Source organism: Mustela putorius, unplaced genomic scaffold, assembly GCF_011764305.1.
Source record: "Mustela putorius furo isolate JIRA1106 unplaced genomic scaffold, ASM1176430v1.1 tig00000407_pilon_pilon_pilon, whole genome shotgun sequence".
NCBI classification, from domain to species: domain Eukaryota; kingdom Metazoa; phylum Chordata; class Mammalia; order Carnivora; family Mustelidae; genus Mustela; species Mustela putorius.
Window position 1 is genome coordinate 16,805,328 of NW_025421373.1, and position 24,204 is coordinate 16,829,531.

Consider the following 24,204-nt stretch of genomic DNA (forward strand, 5'->3'; position numbering starts at 1 on the left):
TCATACTGTGTATTGTGTTAAAATTCTTGCACACCTAAAAGCTGCTATTACTATAATTGTATGACAGGGAAGAGAATCTAAAAATAGTAGTAGGTTCCCCAGGGCTGCCCAAGCATAAGCACTAAGTTGCAGCCGTATAAAGACACAGGATGATGAAAAATAGTTTCGTCTCCTGAAGATGAGATGAACTGCAGACATATCTAGAAAAGAGTGTAACCACCCAGGGTCAGTTAAAAAAAATGGAATATCCATTTTGGGGAGTTTGTCTAGAAAGATGTTTTCCAAAGTGCACTCTAATCAATTACAATTCAAGGGGTTTGGCACAGAAGGCAAACACAAGAAGTTAAATGTTCAGGGTGCACACACTTATCCACAGAAACAGCACTTTGATGCATATTTTTTAGTCCACAATTCCAAATTTATTTGGCCAGGGAACGATTATTTATACCATTAACCTCTGAAATAAAGTGAGGGTTAAGGGTGCTGACCCCCTCGCATAGTCGAAAATCTGCATATAACTTTCACTCTGCCAGAACTTGACTACTAACAGCCTGTATAAAGTTGTCTCTTAAATACTGGTTTACAAATGTAAATGGTGATTCAAGGAGCCAGACTCCCGGAGGTATCAAAGTTAAAAAAAAAAAAAAAAAAAAAGTTCTACAGCGGAGGTATCAAAGTTCTACAGCGGTGAACAAGGTAGAGGAGAATTTTCCTGATGGGATTAGTGAGTGGATTTCTTCAGAGTGTAACTGTTGTGCTATGAGTCCCTTTGCCAGCTCCCTAAACCTTCTAACACATGACCTGGGAGTACAGCTTCAAGAAAACCACTTGGGGATCTCTGAACTAAGGTCACGTAGTTGGGACACATGGATCTGGGTTTTGTTTCGCATATGAGAACACATAAATAACTTGTGGACAGGGTCTAACTCCTACCAAGGAATTGGAGAAGGCTAGACACAGGCTCTTCATCGCTTTGGTGTGGAGGCAGGTGAGTACTGAGGGATGGGTTGAGGGAGGGATGCAGGGGTGCTTTTCTGTGGACCAGATCTGAGTCATACAGCGGGGCCAGCATTGTATCTTGGGTCCTATCCAAGAGTACCGCCTGGCAGAGCAAGAAGCCCAGAGCAGAAAGAACTTGGAGATAACTCCTCAATTTGCAGGACCTCATCTAGGAAGAATAGGAGAGAGACTCAGTGGGTGTTACCTGAAGAGTCCAAAGGATCTCATAAAGGAACCATCAGCTTTAATCATTTGCCATTCCCACCAAAGGACACTAACTTCACACACGTAGCAGGTGTGAAAACTGCCTTTTCCCTTTCTTTTCCTCCCCGCTGTGTCTTCTCTCTGAAGGCCAACAGTAGCTCCTCAAGTCTTCTGACAGGAGAGAAAAGAGAGCCTATGGACTTTGTCTACCTTCCTCATTTCTGGCTTCTAGCCTCAAAAAAGTTCTGGGGGAGGGATTTTATTTATTCAGAAAAGATGACCTTCACTAAATAAACTTAAAACCACAATTGAAAACCAAAAAATATGATTTAATTACTTTAGGTTATTACTGAAGTTCAGCTTGCTCAGTCTACCAGTCATAGGAAGTATGAAGCTAGCTAGTAACCCAGAGCAGAGCATCAGGAGAGGCATATTTTAAATGCCACCAGTTTTAAACTATGAAATCTCCATAACTGACAGAAGAGGAAAATGTTGCTGTCTGAATTGTCATTGAACATGAAACATGATGACCCATGAAATCAGGAACATACATTGTGATTCAAGTCAGAGTTTAATCTGCAATGCTATACTGTGAAAATCATTGCATTTTTTTTTGGTCAAGAGAGCAAATGATGATGATAATGATACCCTACTGTCAGATTAGTAACATTGCTAAATTGTGTAGGTAAGGATCTCATAATCAGAGGATCTACTGTTGCTGCTTAAGATGATAGGACAACTTCTGGCTGGGAAAACCCAAATGAACAGATGTTCCCTAAGAAGGTAGAATTAAATAACTCTAAGATTCCAGACATATGCAGTGGGCCAGATGACTTGCAGTAGACTAGATTTGATTGAAAGTTTCACTGGAGCCCAGCAGTATGGCAAATGAAGAGACAATAGATTGTTATGTCTAGGTGTGAACTCTGGGTCTGATTATGTGGGCTGAACACCAGTGGATTCTGAATAGCTACTATAAAATGTACTGGTGCTCACTTTTCCATCAAAACTATGTTATTACTGGGTATATGGCAGTGAAAACAATATCAATATTCATTTTATAGTCCTCCATGGCAGATGGTTCCAATACACCCAAAGATAAATATTAGCTACAAAAAAAGCAGTTCCTCAAAAAGTTAAACATGGAATTATTATATAACCCAGCGATTCCACTCCTAGGTATATACCTTAACAAAATGAAAACAGATATTCAAATTATACTTGTACTCAAATGTTAAGAGCAGCTCTATTCATGACAGTGAAAGGAGGAAACAATTCAAATGTCCATCAACTGAAGAAAAGATAAACAAAATGCTGATATATCCATACAATGGGATATTAATGAGCCAAAATAAGTAATTAAGCACTGACACATGATACAATTTGGATGAAGATCATATATTGCATAACTGCATTTATATGAAACATCCAGAATAAGAAAATCCATATATATACTTATAATCAGCTCATTCTGATTAGATTGCTCCAGAAAGTAAAAGATTACCTCAGTATGCTTGCCCTCTATTAAGCCCTTTGTAATATCAAGAACTTGATAATTTGAAATATTGCAGGCATCATAATATCTTTGCTTATAATTGCATAGGCATTGGGTTTCTAAGTTATACTTGGATTATAAAGCAGGTCTAAAAACATAAAAATAGTGAATTCACTTATTATGCAATACAATGGTAATAAACGCAATACTGGAAATTGAAGATTTATTTGCTTTTAAGAAAAATAGGTACCAATAGTGCAGACAAAAAGGAGATGGGAAAAGAGCATTTTTTTAAAAAAAAGCAATGTCAACTGGAAGAGAACAAACAGTATAATAGAAACATATACCTTGTTGTAGTCTTGTCTTAAATCCCCATAAAGTTTGCCCAAATTCCTTTGAGTATATAATTTTTAGTCAAAGTCACCATTCTATAAAGTCTCTTCTCCCTTACTATGTGCTTTGTTCTTTCCAATGTAATTGAAGGCTTTATTTTAAAATGTACCTTGAAGCAATTTTGGTGGTTCATCTTTTCATTACTTCAGTAATAAAATACCAACTTGCTCATTCCAATAGTTGGTGGCAGTGTAATTACATTCAAGGGAAATAAAGACTCTGGGATCCTTTTCTCCTATTGTGTGATTATAGGGTTGAAAACGTCTGTAAATAAAACAACTGAAACAATCTTCGGCTATTTTGTAAGTAGTTATGAGTCTAGCCTGTTATCACTCACTAGGAGAAGTATTCTAGAACTATTTTAATCATTACTTGCAGACATGCTCTTTGGTGCAGTATACAGTATATACTCCATCATGTTAAACCAAACTTCTACATTATAAATCCTTCCTTCAGTTATGAAATATTCTTATTTATCTGTCCGAAAGTTAATGATATACATGTACATGATATAATGTGTTAAATATACATGTACTGTCCGATTATCCAAGGTTCAGACCCAGACAGAATAATTCAGCATATGAAAAAGAATCCAATGAATATATTATCGCATATATTTACTTTTCCTCTCTCTTTTGAAAGAAGTTTAGAGCAGCAATTGTTTTAATGAACACATTGTGCTTAAGAACATATGATAGCAGCTGTTAATATGCATTTTTAAGACTAGAGGGTATGGTGACTTATCTACACAGAAGAGCAACATATGTTCAGCAAAGCATATGGGTTATAATATAAATTATGATTATAATGCAGAGAAACACAGAGGGACATGCACAATGGCTGCCTAAGTTACATTTAATCGCTAACGTATTTTTCTAACATATACTAGAGAAGGCTGCATATTACCTTAACTGTTGAAATATGATAGAGCATGATGGATGGTAATACTTCAAATCTGCTTCATGCCTTCTCAAACATGTAATTATTTTTTTCTGTGGATGTGAATTCAGATTTTTTTTTAAAAGTGCTATTCAAGAAAGAAATTGGAAACAAATGACAGCTACCACAAGCATCTTGGGGAAACTACAAAATATCAAAATAGATTGTTTTCCTGCTTTGTACATTTTATTTCATTATATTTTTGATACATTAAGAATTTAGTTACCTGAACAATATTAACTCCATTTACAAACGAGCTGGTTGAAGATACTAGTGATAAAACGAATTACCTTCTCTTGATACTGCCGCCTGGAGGAATCCAAAGACTGGATTAAAGCTGTGGCATGGCCGACAAACATGGCGTAGCAGGTGGCCCCAACGATCATGCTAAGCATGGTAATCCAGAGATCCGACATGCTGACTGGGGCCTGGGCTCCATACCCGATGCACAGCATGTGACTCATGGCTTTGAAGAGTGCATATGAATACTGCTTTCCCCACGAGTCATTCTGGAACAGAAGAGAATAAAGAAAACAAGCTGAGCCATCATGATAGTGGAATAAAAAGTGGGTGTGACCTGTACACAAAAACATTAACACAGATAATTTTCCTTCATTGTTACTCAAATGACCTGATGTTCTTCAAAGCTTGCCTACCACTAGGAAACAGAAATAATTTACTGTTAACACATGCATCCCAAATGTCAGTTTTAGGTTTGTTGTTTTTAAAACTAAAATTTCGGGGGCGGCTGGGTGGCTCAGTGGGTTAAAGCCTCTGCCTTTGGCTCGGGTCACGATCCCAGCTGGGATTGAGCCCCACATTGGGCTCTCTGCTCAGCCGGGAGCCTGCTTCCTCCTCTCTCTGCCTACCTCTCTGCCTACTTGTGATCTCTGTCAAATAAATAAATAAAATCTTAAAACAACAATAACAACAACAACAACAACAACAACAGCAACAAAAAATCCCCTAAAATTTCGTTTGGGACAATGGTGTGACTGTCATATAAAAAAAGAATGACTGCTGACAGGCTCGTTCCAAAGCTTCTAGGAAATCCAATCATTTTCTAGCAGTGTATTTGCAAGCTAAGAAATGTCACAGGTAAATGTGAAGCCGATGGACCTAAGTATCAGAATTTTTATCAAAACTATGATGTTTAGATTTAAAAATTCCAAACTGATATATCTGCATAGTCCTTAATTCTGTATTTCTTAAAGGTAAAATAAACACACTTTGGAAAGGTACATCTGATAAATGGAAAGATTTCCTTGAAGTCCTCTCTCAGAGTAATGTAAATGAAAATTTAAATGTCAAGACTGATGATGGATGAATCTTGTTGGGTTTTTATAAAATAATACAATACAATAAAATAAGCAAAATAATATCTTGGCAAACCCTCTGGACAAAAAGAAGTTGACTTCTGAGATTAGTTATTGGATGCAATTTCTGAGTTCTTCCAAAAATTTATATGAAGTTCAATTCTACAAAAATAAGGTATTCAATATAACTTATCTACCCTTTGGTAAAATTTAAAGGATTTTCTGGATCAATCTGTATCAAATCTCCTGGCCCAAGACTTACATAATTTATAAGACCCAGGGCAAAATGAAAGTTTGGGGCCCTTTAGTTCAAAATGTAGGCGGGGATAAGTGCTGTTAAAGATAATAATATAAAAATTTTTCCCTTTAAAAATATTCTATTACTTATAAAAGGAATTGTAGATGAAAAACAACATAAATTTATAAATTTCAAAAAATAACATTTCTGTATCAATTATGGGTAATACAATAAAGAGAAATACTATATTACTGTGATATACTGATTGATCATATAATTTTTCTGGCTTAATTTTCTGCAAATTCATTCCTTAGGTCTTGAAAATTGATACAATTAGCAATTTCATTTTCAATTATAAAATTGTAAGTGACATCATTTGTTTTGGCTAACGCCAAGATGACAAATAATTTCTGATAGTTGCAACCATTACTAGGGCTATTAAGAGTATGCATTGTGACAATACTGAGATAAATTTCTGACTTAGCAAACAAATTTTAGTATATTTGGAGCTTGAGTCTAATGGAACAATTTTTCAATAAAGATTTAAGTGTTCATACAAATTAGTTTCATGTATGAATGTGATATTTATTTATTAATTAATTAAAAGATTTTATTTATTTATTTGACAGACAGAGATCACAAGCAGGCAGAGAGGCAGGCAGAGTGGAGGGGGGAACGGGCTCCCTGTGGAGCAGAGAGCCCAGTGTGGGGCTCCAACTCAGGACCCTGGGATCATGACCTGAGCCGAAGGCAGAGGCTTTAATCCACTAAGCCATCCAGGTGCCCTTGAATGTGATTTTTTTTTTTAAGATTTTTATTTATTTATTTGACAGAGAGAGATCACAAGTAGGCAGAGAGGCAGGCAGAGAGAGAGAGGGAAGCAGGCTCCCTGCTGAGCAGAGAGTCCGATGTGGGACTCAATCCCAGGACCCTGAGATCATGACCTGAGCTGAAGGCAGCGGCTTAACCCCTTGAATGTGATTTTTAATTAAACTTTTCATTTTAAAATAACTGCAGATTAACATGCAGATTATAAGAAATAATAGAGAACCCATGTACCATTTATCCCAAATGGTAACATCCTGAAAATAACTACAATGTTACACCCAGGAAATTGACATGGGTACAATCCACTGATCCCATTCATATTTTACCAATTTACCAGGACTCATTTGTGTGTGGACTTAGTTTTATACAAATTTTATACAAATTTATCACATGTATAAGTTTGTGTATTCATCACCACAGTGAAGATACAAAACAATTCCCTCACAACAAAGATCATTTACACTGTATACTGAATTTAATGTTGAATGTAAATGTATGCACTGACATTTTAAGATTTCCTCTGACATTTCCTGTAACTTGCTAAGACTGAATAAGAAACCAAAAGTAGTTTCATAATTTGCATATAATCCAAAATGCCTATTTATGTATTTTATTTCTTTATTTTCAATTATAAGGAAAATTTAATTAAGAATTATCTTCTCTGTTAATAATTGGTTTATTTAAAGTTTCATATGAAAATAGTGTGATTGTCCATCAAATGTGATGATCTTTAATCTGTATTTGTAGGCTGGTGGATATTTGCTTTGCAATGTTGCAGGAGTTTTCAAAATTGGACATCGTAAATGTGAAGTATTCTAATAACACCCCGACAGGCTTTATTGCAATATCCCTGTGTCCTCCCTATTTTGTAATAATTTATTGACAAAATTTACCATCTGAGTTCCCCAAGTATTATCTTGGAATTGAGACAGAAGATTTAATATCTGTGTAGATACTGCAGGGACAGGATCCTGGGACTGAGAGTCAGCTGCTTTCTCACCAAGATTCCTGTCCCTGCTTGGGGGGTGGGTCACTCCTACCTCCCACAGTCGCTTCTGGCACAGCCACATGGGGGACTCAGCATGTCAGCCTGCTGAGGCATGCCTATGCATACACCACACTGTCAGGGGCAGTACTTGGCTTCTGTGTTGCCTACTGTGCCTACAGGACTGAACCTGTGAGTGCTGAGTTTCCCCCATGCAGCGCTGCTGCTCAAGTTCACACCCCACTGTCCCAGTGCTGCTCACATTCATGCCCCACTGTCCCAGGGACTTCACTTACGAAACGTAACTTCACAGATAAAATTATTAAGAATGTCAAGATAGCAACAGCTGAGCTTTGTAACGAAGCACAGGATTCTCCTGGAAGTGTGTGCCTGAGCAACTACAAGGTCATACCCCATCCCCACATCCCTGCTTTTGTCAATGAATTCTTAAATTATCAGAAGAGTGTAAGTTATTTAAAAATACACTGACTACATTTAAACTTTTCTGTTCATGTTTTAACAGGGTTTTCCAAAATCCAATGCATAGATTTAAAGAGAGGACAAGATAAAGTTTAAAAGCCCAACCTCATAAACTTTGGAATCGCATGTGGCTGTGAACAAAAAATAACCAGCCCCATTTGGTTGGAAGAATTAATTTTCTTAAACTGAAATTCACTGTTATTTATAAAATGAGGTAATGTTGCCCTATCTATCCACCCATCCATCGATCTATATATGTATGTGTGTGTGTGTGTGTATACACAGACACGTAGAAAAATGAGATTCAGTTTTAAGAGAATAAAATTATGTGTATCTTTTATTATACTATACTATGCACATAGTATAACGGACCCATGTACAAGTTCTCATTTTGATGAATAAACAAAATTCCTTCCCTACACTTTTTTTCATACACGAAAATATGTAACTATTTTCATGAACAAACCCAAAGTTCCCTGAATTCCAGATGTTCCAGGAACAAGGAATGGAGTATTTGATGAACAAATACAATACAAAGGAATGTGTTCTATAAAAATCTTGACTGTATATGTTATTTAAAATGACATAATAAAATTGCTGAAATTAAACTCAGTAATATACTGCTATAATAAAAATGAGTTCACTCATTGCAAACAACACTGCAAAATAAACAGAGGCCTCAATTCCTAAGATCTAGTCCAAGAATGAATTGAAAGAAAATAAGCGTGGCTTGTTTCTGACTGGCTTTCAATCTCTTCTGGGCTCCCTCAGCACTCTAATTCCCCTGTCATCGTGACTTCGCCTGGGACATGATGATCTTATGTGCCTGGCAACTACTCATAGTTAGGGCTGGGGCCATGTCTCATTGATCATGTTAGACTCTAAATTGCATGATTCAGTGGAGACACTAACTATTTTAGGTGAAAACAGTGTTGTTGAAAGAAGGGGTGAATAAATAAATTTTGACTATGCTGCTAAATCTAGTACAAGATTCCCTTCCTTATATGGGGGCAGTCAGCCGGTCATGTTGCATATCTAAGTCCATCAAGGCAACTTGATGGACTTAGATATAATGGGAATAATTCAAAAATCCAATGGGGTGCCCAGTGGAGACTGTTCTTTAATTTTGTTTGTATTGTTTATTCCTTTGTTTTTGAGGGGAAGCAGTATGTGGAGCTGGAGAAGAAAGTTTCAATTTCCCAAAGGAATGCAGTCAGATAACAGCCAAACAATTTTGTGCAAGAATGTGTGCTCATGTTCATTTTCATTTATCTCCTTAGGCACATACAAAACACACACACAGATCTTGGCCTTTCTTTCTACCAAAATGGATCATATCATATATACTTCTCTGCATACAGCTTTTATCACAGGAAAATTCCTCCAAATAATCTAGTGTCCATATAACTATGTAATAACCCATTGATGATAGTTATCTCTCCCATTTGTCTATTGTTTTCTAGTTCCTGCGACTACAGACTATTCTGTAATAAACAACTTTGTACTTTATCTCAATCAAATACATTCTCAGGAGTATGTTTGTTAGGTCAAAGAGTAAAGTTTTCAATCTAATTATAAAATATATTGCCAAGGGGCACCTGGGTGGCTCAGTAGGTTAAGTCTCTCTGCCTTCGGCTCAGGTCATGATCTCAGCGTCCTGGGATCGAGCTCAGCAGGGACCCTGCTTCCCTCTCTCTCTCTCTGCCTGCCTCTCTGTCTACTTGTGGTCTCTCTGTTTGTCAAATAAATAAATAAAATCTTAAATATATATATATATATATGTATATATATATATATATAGCCAGACTGTTTTGCAGTCTGTAACTTTCCCAAAAACAAGTAAAAATACTTTTTCACCTATTCGAGTGAGAAATAGCACCCACTGTTACTTTTATTTACATTACTCTGACGAGGGAATTTGAGAATGCTTTCATATACTTATTAACCAAGTGGACTTTCTCATTTCCAGTGAAATTCTTATTTTTTTGCTATTAATTTATAATACATAACTGAAAACTGGATAGCAACTCTTTTTTTTTTTTTTAAGATTTTATTTATTTATCTAACACAGAGAGAGAGAGATCATAAGTAGGCAGAAAGGCAGGCAGAGAGATGGGGGAAGCAGGCTCCCCTGCCCAACAGGGAGCCCAATGCGGGAGGCTCGATCCCAGGACCCTGAGATCATGACCTCAGCCGAAGGTAGAAGCCTAACCCACTGAGCCACCCAGGTGCCCCTGGATATCAATTCTTTATTTGATCTAAATATCTATTCCTAATTTACTCTTTGCTATTTTTTAATGATATAATTTGCCACACATTTTAATTCTTTTTATTTAATTTAGAGAGAGAGAGAAAGAGAGAGAGAGAGAGAATGTTCATGAGTTAGGGGAAGGGGAGAGAGAGAGAGAATCCTCAAGCAAACCATCCCACCAAGCATGAAGCCCACCGTGGGATGATCTCAGGACCCTGAGATAATGACCAAGCCAAACTGAGAGTTGGACAGTCAACCAACTCAGCCATCCAAGTGCTCCAACATTTTGACTATTTTATGTAGGAAAATAAATCTGTAATTTCCCTGTGAGCTGCTGAATTTTCTGTATGAGTTAAAATGATCTCCCTAAATCCGAGATGATTCATATGTAAATATTTTAGAGATTATGTTATTTTTATATTTATTTATATTTACTTCTTTTATCCAAGAGATTTTTGGGGGGTGGAGGCATGTGGAACAAAGTTCACATTTTGATTCATTCTGAAAGAATTGTTTACTGAGACTGCATGCAACTTTCAATAAACTATCTGGTCGCCAGTGACATAAAAATGCTTCCTTTGTTTTATATTGTCTCTACATGTTGGGTGTTTGTTTCTGAACTCAATATTTTGTTACACAAATATTTTTGACTATTTCTATACTGGTATCATCTCAAATTACAGTGACTTTAGAATCTTTTTTTTTTTTTTTTTTAGACTCTATATGCATATAAAGCAAAGACCTTTCTTAATTCCAGCAGAGATTCCAACCGAGTTACTATGTGAAGAAATTTGAGGAAGACCATGTTTTAAAGTAAAAATGTGGATACATGATGCTGTGCATGTATGGTACCCAGGGGGAAGCTATGGGTGAAGACAGTCACCAAACCCAGAAAATTCCTGTCTGCTTGCCTATCTATCTGAAGACAGATTGGCTCATAGATCAGCCAGCATAAATTATAGACAAGATACAAAACTGGAATACACTAGGAAACAGAGTGATGGCCAGCAACGGAGGGGGTCAGAAGATTTTTCAGACTAGTATGGGAAGCATCAGAAAATTTTTCAGCAGGAATGATAAAAGCTGACCTGTGCTTCAAGATGAGTGATCACGAAGAACTGTTGAGTAGAGGTTCTCAACTGAGGATGATCCTGTCATCCAGGGAACATTGTCGAATTTTTGGTTTTTATAACTGGAGAAAGTGCAATTTTTAAAAAGATTTATTTATTTATTTTTTGAGAGAGCAAACATGTGTGAGCAGGGGAGGGACAGAGGGAGAGGGAGAGAGAGAATGCCAAGCACAAACCACGCTGAGCACGGAGCCCTACGTGGGGCTCCATCTCATGACCCTGAGATCATGACCTGAGCTGAAACCAAGAATCCAACACTTAACCAACTGAGCATGCAGGTGCCCCTGGAGGAAGTGCTATTATCTTCTAATGGGTAGAGGCGAGTGAAGCTGCTAAATGCCTCCAATTCACTGAGAACTTCTCCACAGCAAAGAATTATCTTACCGAAAGTACCAGCCTTGATGAGGTTGAGAAATCCTGGTATGGAGGATGGATTTAACAATGACTAGATAAAGAAGTCAGTTTAAAAGCTATTGTAAGTTTAAAGGAGGTGAAATGAAAACTGAACGAGCATAAAAGCATAGAGTATGAAATAAGAACAACAGTAAATAATTTTGAGAAGATAGGGTCTATCGAATGTAGCATATTAGATTTTTATGAAATGGTAAAAGAAAAAGGAAAGTAGAATAATTCAGGGGGTTGTGGAAAATTTAGAAAGATTCATACAATTCAGGCTTTTCTTAACAGAAGAGACTGATGAGGTGTAGGGATCTTTTCTGTTATTCCTACAAGACCAGAATCATTCTTTTTACACACTGAATTGTGTCGATGCACTTTGCATGTATGAGGGCCAATGTGGCCCTCATGATGGAACATCAGTGTTTAGGCAGCAGCCATGTGATTCAGAGGCTGCTGAGGAGAGAATCCCAAGTGGAGGAATGATATCTTATATCGTTATCTCCCTCTGCTTTAATCCTTCCAACCCTCCCCACCAGCCCCACCCACCATTACAACCCCAACCATAGTAGCTCAACCCAGAAAGGTAGATTGACTGCCGTGAAAAAATACACACGTGAGTTAAGTAACAACATAAACAGTGTGTCAAACAAATGTTTAGAAAATTAGTTAAACTTGGAATATAAAATACATTTTTCAAGGTTATACTTGAAAAACATTCTGATGGGAACAACATGTATGGCTCTAAACTGTTCAAAGTACCACTTATTACATTAAATTCATCAATCTTACCATCATATCATGCTTCTCATCACTTGTTCAATGGTAACAAGGAAGCAGAGAACATAGTGACTTGCCCAAGGTTACAAGTTCGTAGGTGGAGGATTCATTGTTTTGAACCCAGCCTGGTTCTAGAAACAATACTATTAGCTACTATGTGACAGTGCTCTTGATTTTATAAACCTATTATAATTTCAGGCAAAATATGAAGATTGCAAAACTAACTGGTCAGTCCAACTCTCACACGCAGCCCTTCTTTAAGGTAGGAAAGGAACAACAAGCAAAGAAGAGACCTAAAGAAGGAAAAACTAGATCTGGTAGGGTCTGGTGAAGATCCAAGAGTGTTTTCATTCCCAGGACATCATTTTATTATTATTATTATCGTGTTGCTATTCTCCTTTCATCTTTAAAAAAATGGCTCGTTTTATTTTAGTCTACATCAATAATAATAACACGAACGGGAGACTATCTACTCCAAGTGATTTACCATACAAACCAAATATGGCCAGCTTACATTGAACTTGAATCCTATTGAAAGTAAACAAATAAACTACCTTTTAACTCTGATTTAATTAAGGTTTTGCTTAATTTCATTTTAGGCAATGATATGCCAACAAATTGTTCCTTACAGATTATTTAAAAAAAGGTTTTTTAAAGATTTTATTTATTTGACAGAGAGAGAAAGAAAGAGCATAAGCAGTGAGGATGGCAGGTAGAGGAAGAGGGAGAAGCAGACTCCCTGCTGAGCAGAGACCCTGATGTGGAACTCGATCCCAGGACCCTGAGATCATGACCTGAGCCAAAGGACGACTTAACTGACTGAGCCACCCAGACGTCCCTGATTAATTCTTTTTTATTACTCGAAGTGTTCCCATATTTAATTCTTCACTTCACTGAGGCATCTTTGAAATTATTTTTTGAGGAAAGCATATTGAGCCCAATTAACGGAAATATATATAAGTAAACTTAATTATCCCATCTGGGAACTTCCATACAGAAAAAAATTTATGTTTATATTCCAAGTTTAACTTATTTTCTAAGCATTTGTTTGACACACTGTTTATGTTGTTACTTCATTTGGATCAGGGTGAAGGACTGTGGCAAAGAAAGAAAAGAAATGTTTATTCTAGACCTCCTGACTTAGGACATTCAAACTCAAACTAAGCCACTTAGTATATTCTGCCACAGGAACAAGTTTCCCTGGTCCATCATCCTACATATGAAATAAAATTTTGTTAATTTAGAAGGCCAAACTATTCTACTAATGAATCTGCTTATCATTTGAAATCAAATGCAAGTATGAATATGTTAAGTAGGCAAAATCTTAGCAAAATTGGAAATACAGAACTTGACTCAGAAATACATGCATCAACAACTAAAATATCAAATTTTAATCAGTTAAAGTTTATTTCTTCAACCACTGAATGAACTTACCACTTACATCAGTTACAACAAAGCCAATCAGATAGAAAAATACTTTGAGAAGTTCTCAAGACAAGGAACATAGCTGAACATAATCTTTCTGAAGTCACAAGAAGTGGAGCATAACAGGTCACCAATTCCAAAGTGTAAGTTCACTAGAACATGCCATGATTTTATTTTATCTGTATATAAGAGAATGGAGTCAAGATAATAAATTGCTGTTCTTCATTGGTTTTGCAGGGCTAAAGTATGGTAACAATGGATAGATACTAGGAGCAAGCTTTCTAATGATTAGTGATGGAAAAGAAGTACAATTGTTTTTAATAATTCATTTGAGCATTTTTGTTCTTCGAACAAAATAAGTATATTTTGTATACTTCGAAATATAACTTCTAGAATTATTGGATTGATTACAAACAGAAACATTTAAGAAACATCTTTGAGGAGGTCTTTATCTTAGTTGAATTAAACATTATTTGTGACATTTTGCTACAGATCATAGTAAATAATAATATCAGTAGGAAGACAAGTGGAGATCAACTCACTGAGGCCATCCTAATTTGAACTGATCAGTAGAAACACAGTACATGTAATTCTTAAGAAGACTCAGGGAAATGACCGACAGCTATGTTATGTGTAAAGTTAAAATGCAGATAGCAAGGAAGAATATTTCTTAAAAAACTATATATGATGTAGTCTCTCCCACCCAGTATAGATATGCTTTGAAAGCTAACATTAATGTCACTATAAGCAGGAAGAAAGAGAGCCTACCAACACTGTGCTTTGATTTCATAACTCGTCAACCTTTTTCTATAACATTAGCACTATATTTTAAATGTTTTAGTAAGTAATGAATTATTTCCCTTCAATTCACATGATAGAAGCTCTTGAACTCTTAAAATGGATATTTGTATTCTTGATAACATTATCTCCAAAATATATAACTGCATTATATATATAACTGATTTCTAGAAATAACACCTTAAAAATAATATACAATTACATGTCATTTTCAGTTGGAGAAATGTATTCATGTTTTTTATTTGTACTCCTTTGATCTGCTTACAAACATTTATAGCTCTGACATCCATCCTTCTGCCTTATAGAAAAGTTCAAATAGTTTTCAGCAATAAAATATAAAGTTACTGCATAAGAAGACTACTGTTGCTATAAAAAAGAGTGATGTTTGGTCATTTTAAATTCCAGACTTGTTCCTTGGTCAATTAATCCCTCAAACTCTAAGTGTATGTTTCCCTGCTTCAATAATGATGATAAAATACAAAATCAGCATTAAGTAGATTTATAAATTAAAATTTAATGATGCTTGAGAGCATAGATATTTTTTCTCATATTTCTTTTAATGTTGGTTGCATTGTTTTAAAATAAAAATTAAACATGGGATGCCTGAGTGGCTCAGTTGGTTATGCATCCTACCCTTGATTTTGGCTTGGATCATGATCTCAGGGTTGTGAGATTGAGCCCCACATGGGGCTCTGCCCTGCTTAAGATTCTCTCTCCTCCCCTCACTGTTTTCCCCTCCCCCCTCAACTGCTCTCTCCCGAAAAAATAAATAAGATAAAATAAAAATTAGACACATCAATAAGTTATTTTTTAATTTGGTGAGTCTGCTAGCTCAAATTTTTAGATTAAGTGTTCACTAGTACTTATAGAAAGGCTCTAAATCAGGTATTTCAAGATTTTAAGTGTGATTTTTCTATAATTAGAGCTTTGAGCAAAATATTTTTATTGCTTGTTTGGGCAAGTAAATAGAAACAAATATATCTACATATTTTTGCACACATAAAGATCAGTAAGCATATTTTATATATATGCATAAATATAAAAGAACAATGGGAGAGATTAGCATACACTGAGTACTTTACTCCTTGCAAGGTGCTTTTATATCAAATCACTGTTCCTCATAAAATTCTTGAAACCTGATATTGTTCTTACAAGTAAGGAATGTAAAGCTTAGAAAAATTAAGAGATTTGCTCAAAGTCATACACTTGTCAACAGGAAAGCTGAAATTCAATCATAGCTATATCTGTACTACAGTATAAACCATCTCCATTCTGAAGATCATAGCCTCATCTTTCCTAACCATTTATATAAATAAAATTCATAATTCTAATGCAGAATTTTCGAACATTTAAAGAATATAACCATAGCACAGAAATTCTCTAAAATATATGTTTTCATCTCAACTAGCAAAAGGGAACCTCTCACTATACCCTGAGGGAATTTAGAGGAAAAATTATCTCAGATTTTCATCAGAGAAAACCTCTGAGGGAAAATCCCCTCAAGAGTCTGAGGCCAGGGGGAGCCTGGGTGGCTCAGTGGGTTAAAGCCTCTGCCTCCGGCTCAGGTCATGATCCCAGGGTCCTGGGATGGAGCCCCACATTGGGCTCTCTGCTCAGCAGGGAGCCTGCTTCCTCCTCTCTCTGCCTGCCTCTCTGCCTACTTGTGATCTCTGTCAAATAAATAAAATCTTTAAATTAAAAAAAATTTAAAAAAAAAGTCTGAGGCCAATGAAGATGTTGGCTCACACAATTGTGCTTCACTTCAGTAGTTTCCTACTGGCCAAGAACCCTCAAAGGGTTTTCTTCCCTTTTTACCATCCCCAAAGCCTGGTATGGAGTAAATGTTCCTTGTATCCAAATAGGAAAAGTCTCCTGGAAGGATGTTCTTGCCTGAGGCTTAATCCTCCAGAGTCTGGAAGGCATAGGAGAGGCAGAGGCAGGTTCAATCTGAACCATGAAACGATGCCGTGTGCATCCGCTAACACCTGGCCAAAGGAACATGAGGAGTGATGTCATTTCTCCAGGGCTATTATTTGATATGCACTTTTAAAATCATTGTATGGGTTTTAGGAAAGTAACTCTGCATCGGTGATTTTCAAATTAGTAGATCATCTCTTTTGATGGCATTCTCAAGTTGCTTAACTCTGCTAATTAGAGGCGTTAGCATATTGGTAGTGTTAAAAACTGCTAAAATTAAAGCGAAATTGAAGTAAAACAAAGAACTGTAATCTTTTTCTCTAGGCTCAAATTTCTGCTCTTTTTAAGGAAAGCAGCCACCTGGGATATAAAAGAAGCAGGAGTTCAGAATTTTATCAGCTTGAGTGGAGCCCTTGGGTGGTTGGTGTTAATAATTAGAACATAAGGAGTGCCTGGGTGGCACAGTGGTTAAGCATCCAACTCTTGATTTTGGCTCAGGTCGTGACCTCCTGGTGGTGAGACTGAGCCCTGGGACAGGTTCTGCACTCAGTTCAGAGTCTGCTTGAGACTTTCTCCCTCTCCCTCTGCCCCTTCCCATCCACTCTCTTTCTCTTTATCTAAAACAAATAAACTTTTAAAAAGTAATGAGAACATAAACTATTATGCAATTATTGGTTTATATAAATGTTCGTTACCATATGAAACATGGCATTAGATTTTTCATCCTAGATAATCTGCATATATGTTAATTGTGTGACAGATGTGTAATGTATAAAGAATCTGTACTTCTTATGAAGATTAAATGAGAGGCATTATATAAAAGGCTGGTACATACGGTGGCTGTATATAAAAGCACTGGTACATAATACAGTGTTTAGGTGTATTTTATCTAGCGTAGTTCTCTGCATGAGGGTCTAAATTTATTAATAGTGTGTGTACCTGTGTGTGTTTTCATTTAACAACTTGTTTATAGTAATTTCTACTGCTGGGTACAATTTTAATCTCTTTACAAACATACACATCATGAAGAAGTTTATTAAAATCTGATGTTCAGAGATCAGCATAACTATAGAGAATTTTAAGCCATGTAGAAAAGAAATGTGTAAGCTGGTAAGAAACTTAATAATTGGTTACTGATATTGAGGTTAAACTAGTTTTTCCATTATTCCAAAAATGAAACTTTCACCTATAACAGATTCTGATATCACACCCTAGCAATGGTAGAATTTGCCCTCCTTAACATTTAATATATCCATGTAGTAGCATGATGGTATGATAAATTTTTCTGTTTTTTTCTTTTTCTACCTTGATTTGCTACTGGACTAGGGCTCAGCCACCAGAGTTAAGAAGGGAGAGTGAAAGAAAATAAAAGATTTGACCCATGAAACAATTTTTTTTTTTTTCCCTACGGTAGACTGACATAGCTATAGCCTCATAAAAAGTTGGAATTGCAGGAGATCTGGGCAAAACTTTAGGCTATCCTTCTTATGAGCAAATTGAGTTTAAGAATATCCCTAATTTTGTGATTAAAATAACCAACTAGCTAAATACACACATAAATAAGTATATTCATACTATCCAACTCCATTTTAATCTAATATGCAAGGAACAATACATATCAAAGTCAGAAAATATTGTTACTTGCCCATGGTCTCATCCAGTTTGCCTAAGGATTGAAAAACAAACAAACAAACAAACAAAAATGCTCATGTCTTTACATGCCTGCAAGTATTGCTTCCATTAGCTTGACATAGTCACTACAATAATCAAAACACCACTACTAACAAAAACGTCAAGCATGGTTTATATAGATCTCTTACAATAAGTATCTAATTTGACCTGACGATGATCACAGCAACATTATAACAGCTAGAACAGCCTTTATTATTTTCATTTTACTGAGGAGGATAAAGTTCAGAGTTTCATTAACTTGCCTATGGCCTCATGATAAGATGCAGTATCTTCCTATTGGGTTTCTGACCTGCCAAGTGCAGACACAGTATAGCTGTAATTGCTTAATAATTGCTATCCTGTACTCTGCTTACATATGGGTATTTAAGAGGGAAAAAAATCAACCATGGCTTGGGGTTAAACCATCGCCATTTTGAAAGTGATATTACAAGTCTAATTACTATTACGTTCTTTCCGGGCAAAATGATGAGGGCATCCACTGTGATCTGTATTACCCGAAATTACCATAGTTACCTATTTCAGAAATATGCATGCTTATTAGGTCAGTGGCTAATTAATTGTATAGAAAACTATTTCCCTACGCTACAGTTATTTCTATCACAAGTTTAAAAGATAAATGATACCGGTTAAAATTATCCTGTTACTTTAGAAAGATGTTTTCTTTTTTTTTAAGCCAAAGAAATTTATTCTCTCATTGTTCTATAACCTAAAACTTTGGTAGTAAAATCAGCCGGATTTCCTTTGACTCTTCCAACTTCTGGTGGAGGCTGTAATTATTGGCATTCCTGGGCTTGCGGCCCATATCACTCCAATCTCTGCCGCTGTTGTCACAGGATGTCTCCCTCCTCTTGTAAGGACAACAGTAATGCTGGATTAAGGCCCATTCTAATGACCTCATCATAACTTGATGACATCTATTTGATCTTATTCACAAATGAGGTCACATTGGCAGCCACTTGGGCATTATAACTTCAACAAATCTTTTTTGGGGGCACATTTCAACCCACAAAAATAGCTTTGCTCCAGATTAGAAGAGATGAGTCTGAGTGTGGGAAGCATAAGTTTATGTAACAGTTGCAGAACATAGAACCTGCAGCTTCAACCACAGTCCCATTTGTGTGTGTCTGTAGTAGAGGCAGCTTGGAATTGAAAGAAAGAAAGAAAGAAAGAAAGAAAGAAAGAAAGAAAATGCTTTTAAATTCATCTTCTTTTATTTATTTATTTATTTATTTATTTGAGAATGAGCAAGAGCAGGAGTCTGATGAAGGGTAGAGGGAGAAACAGACTCCCTGCTGAGCAGGGAGCCCAATGTGGGGCTCAATCCCAAGAGTCCAGGATCATGACCTAAGCAGAAGGCAGACACTTAACTGACTGAGCCACCCAGGTGCCCCAAATTCACCTTCTTATTTACAGCAAAATAGTAACTAAACAAATCAGGAATAGCACATGTTACTTAATTCTAAAGGCATGACCTTAAATTGCAGACAAACAAAGACATAAATCATAAGCAATGCTAGAACTTGGTATATTGATTATGCAATCTAACAGGATAAGCCTAGGAAATCCTCCACTGTGTAAAAAGCAGAAAGATTGAGCACTTGCAGTTATTTTTAGAAGCCTAATTCCAACTTAAAGCTCTTATCCTATGATGTGTACTCAATGTATTCTTGGTATGTGAGGCTTCTGTGTCAGAGTTACTGCTCTGAGAGAATGTTCTGCTTTGACTCCTTAAGTCCACATAAGCCTTAGACAAATGTAGGTTTTATAAGGTGTGGACTCCCTGACCTCATATACAACTTCACAGAAAATTCAAATACCAAATAATACTTAACAGAGGCAAAAAGCAACTTCTTGATCAGTAGAATCAAACCAAATACACTTTTTACTGGTATTTAGAAAGCTTAAATCCCTGGAGTCTCAGTTGTCTCTGATAAATCAATTCTCCATTTACATTACTTTTGAGTGTCAGCGTGTGTGTGTGTGTGTGTGTGTGTGTGTGTGTGAAATGAGAGAGAGAGAGAGAAAAGAAATTGATTGATTTTTGAGTCTCAGACTCTTTTGTTGCAGCCATAGCTCTGAATTCAGATATAGACTGACTTGGAAATCTATAAGCAAACAAACTATAACACAGAAAGAAAAAAAATTGAAACAATCTGTTAGTTTCTCTCTCTTTTTTTCTCTTCCTCTAACTTTTGATTCTACCAACTTATTAGTAGACTAGCAAAATGGTGATTCAGACAAAATTCCCATTTCTGATGAGCTCATTTTAGTTCATAAAGTCAGAATAAAAATATTGGATAATTATTCCATATTTAGCCATGATATTACTATCCAAAGAACATATTAATGTGAAGCAGGTTCTCTGTGAACTCCAGTGGACTCCATTTGAAATAGTTCTAATGAACATATGCTAGCTATTCTCTTATAGCACCAAGAGGAAAACTATGGTTAGTTTACTTTTAGAAAAGCAATTTTTAGTCTGTTAATGCATGATAAAAAATATGACCATAAAAAGGCAAACGTTACCCGAACTGGAGTATTCCTGAATACTTTGGTAGAATTCTTATTTCCAGTTATAATATTACCTAATGCCAACACCTCCTATACCTCTGACCATTTTGTTTTTGAGGCATAATAATTAGAAATTCCTGCAAAGAGCACACCGTTTAGTACAATTCCTGTAGAAAACTGACCTATATATAATACCTTACTTAGGAAAAATGCTTAAGTTTCCACAAACTGATAGACTATAAAGAATATCTTCAGACACATCATATAGATGTCTTCCTTAACTTCCTCTGATGTGGAAAGAAACAACTCTGGCTTACTGGCAATGCAAGAGAATGTCTTAATGATTAACAGCATGCATTTCTCGGTCAGTAGGGACTGCTCAGAGAGAAGAGGTAAACATTCAAAGCTTAATGATTTCTCTTGTGTATCACTTCCATGACTCATGCCAGATTTTCCCCAGCTAGTTCTAAAATGATTAATCTGCTCCGATGAGTCAACAGTCTTTCCTTTTCACCTTTCCTTAGGCACTGGTAACAAAGGTTAACAAAATCATATATTGTATTTGCCCGGGTGGGCATATGTGTATTTCTACCCCAGGCTTGCCTAGAGAAGGTGTAGCAAAACAGCTTCCCTCATGTACAATCTGCATGCTGTCCTTGGTAGTGCTGTGATAGCAGGTTCTCTGGACAGTGGAGATGGAACTTTGATCACACTGTAGATGAGGTCTGGGAGAAGAGTACCTAGTTTTTCAATCAGAATCAAGAAAAAGCATGGCATACTCAAAAATCGCTCCCATATCTTCTTCTAAGACCCTAGAAATACCTTGAGCCTTTCTGTTTTAGGTTAGGAAGTCAATGACACAGTTTCTGGAAGATTTTGACTTAAATGCCTGCGTGTTACTTCTAAGTAATTATTCAAATATCCTCTTGCCATGACCTACAGTTTCCTTGCTGGCCCTAAACGTTTCAGGATTGACTCCCAAGACACTAAAATTATATGAGCATAGATAAGCACAGTGTAAACAAAGCATGAAGAGCATCCCAAGACAAATTATTTAGGGAAGGATAAAGCTTGAATACCATAAAATTAAAGGCAAATATGAGAGATAGGATCTTTCAAATGAAAGAAGATAGGATGGGAGTAAATGTGACTCAGGTATACATAAGATAGGGTACAGGCAGATTACCTTTGCTTTGATATGTCCATGGGTTAGCTTTGGATGAGGAATAGCCAGGGCTACAAGGAACTTCAAATAGAAAATGAGTAACACACAAGAGACTAGATCCTAGAGCATTTATCATTTATGATGAAGGTAGAAGCCAAGCAAGGGAGTAGCAGGAGTATTAAAATAAGTCAGGAAGGAAAAAAAAAAAAATAAGGAAGGAATAAGGTATTTCTATAAATTTACTTGATATCAACACTCTTGAAAGGTAGGGCAGCTTTACCAGAAAAGGTAAAATATACTGACATTCTTTGGAAGCCAATAGGTGCCATTAAAATATAAATGACAGTATTACTGTTCTTATTATTAGTCAGTGCTACACATTGATAATGGCATGGTTGTCTGAGAATCCTAATTATACATGACAATTTGAAGATATTCATATTTGATTTTTGTTACGTATGGTCTCCAAAGTTTGGAAGCTACAGCATGTAGGAGCCAATTTCATAAGCAAAATGGGTGCGTGTTTTTGACAAAATTTAGGTAGAGAAATTTCGGAGATGGAAAAAAAAGGCAGAAGACTATTTAGTATTTACAATGGTAATATAATGAAAGGAGTAAGAAGGGGCAGGAAAATTGGGTTAAAGTAGTGATCCTGAGGGCATTACCCATATTGGAATAAAACAGTATTTTATAACACACTAAGACATTTTAAAAGACAAATTAGATAGTGAACTAAGGCATTTTCAAAGGCAATAATCTACCTTTTGTAATAAGTCGTAATAAAAAAGATTTGTGGAAAGGTCTCTCTTTCAGTAAGTTAAGTGACCAAAAATATTCCTATGAACATAGAATACAAGGGATTAAAGCTAAACCAAAAAGGATTAAAGTATCTCAAAGCATAGCGTGTTGTCTTCAAAATTTAAGAGAAATAACTGAGCCTTGTAGTATACGCTGAATGTTAATAAAATGAACCATTTGAAAACTAAAGAAGTTCAAGAAAACAAACCTTCATAACCAAATGACCATTGCTATCCCATCAAGATACAAATCTGAAGGTATCACACGGGTGCTGAGGCAGCATTTACTAGACTGAGATAGAACTTGTTATATATTCGTATTCACTATTGAGTGAGCTGTGACCGGTCAGTCTCACTCCAAGCAAGAACTTAGTTATTTGTCAATCTGGTCTCCCTCTTCTATGTTGCTCCTTCACATAAAACAAGCAACAAACCCAAAACAAATCTAGTTTACTTTCAGTGAGATGAACAGAGTTGAGTATGACTCATCAAAATAAAACAGACCTCTCTCTTGACCTTTAATCCTGTCTACCAAGATGTTCCCTACTTGGCTTTAAACAGATGTGACAAACTGTGTCAATGCTAAATTCATCTAACCTGAATTTACCATCCATAAGTTCTATTGCCCCTGAACCACCCCATAATTTCAGTTGGTATCACTTAACTGATTCCCTGTCATACTTACCCTTCCTCCACTGCACGCTAACCCAAAGCATCCAGGCAGAAGAGCATCTAAGCAGTATCTGCTTCCATGTCACTCCCTAAATAGTTCTCAGGCTAAGAGTCTTAAAGTACCTGTTTGTTTATCACAAACAACCAACAAATGCACACAAATAACAACCATTGAAAAGAATCCTTCTACTGTCTCCCCCTTTATATTGTATCTGTGCTCTCATTCTGTCCCCAGTACTTCCCTTGAGGACTTACAGGTGTGTTAAAAAGGATACCACAGAGACAAAATGTGTCATTTAGGCCCAGTCCTCAAATCTAGGCTCAATATCCAGTTTACTTGCAGTTTCAATCACCTCCAGAAATCTAGTCTTCATCAGTCAAGAATATTCTGATGGGTTTCAATGAGTCTGGCAGGGGATTTCTCCAACTCCCAAAGGCAGAGGAAGTAATCTGCATGATAAGATCCCCTCCACTTCCCCTCAGGGAAAGCAACCTTGTCCATAATAATCCTTTTCTTTTGCTAATCACTTTCTTGCCCTACCCTCTTTCCAGAAAAATCTTCCATTTTGTGCAACTCCTCAGAGATTCCCTCTACTTGTAGGTGGGATGCTGTCGATTTGTGAATCATTTCATAAAGCCAGTTAGATCTTTAAATTCACTTATTTGAATTTTGTTTTTTAACACATGTCACTTGGCTTGAGGCCTTGCTTTTTACTTAGCACTCCTGTGATCAAAAATATGTTATAACTCAATAATATCATACTGTTAGATCCTATCATCTTATAAGCAGTGG

At 36.3% G+C, this 24,204-nt stretch overlaps 1 protein-coding gene across 1 annotated transcript in view; it reads right to left on the reverse strand.

Moving 5' to 3' along the window:
- Nucleotides 1–24,204, reverse strand: part of HCN1 (hyperpolarization activated cyclic nucleotide gated potassium channel 1) — a 392,857-nt gene that overhangs the window by 113,946 nt on the left and 254,707 nt on the right. The window contains exon 4 of the mRNA XM_004737910.3: nucleotides 4,321–4,539. Coding sequence (XP_004737967.2) covers nucleotides 4,321–4,539 — 219 coding nt within the window. The remainder of the gene's footprint in view (nucleotides 1–4,320; nucleotides 4,540–24,204) is intronic.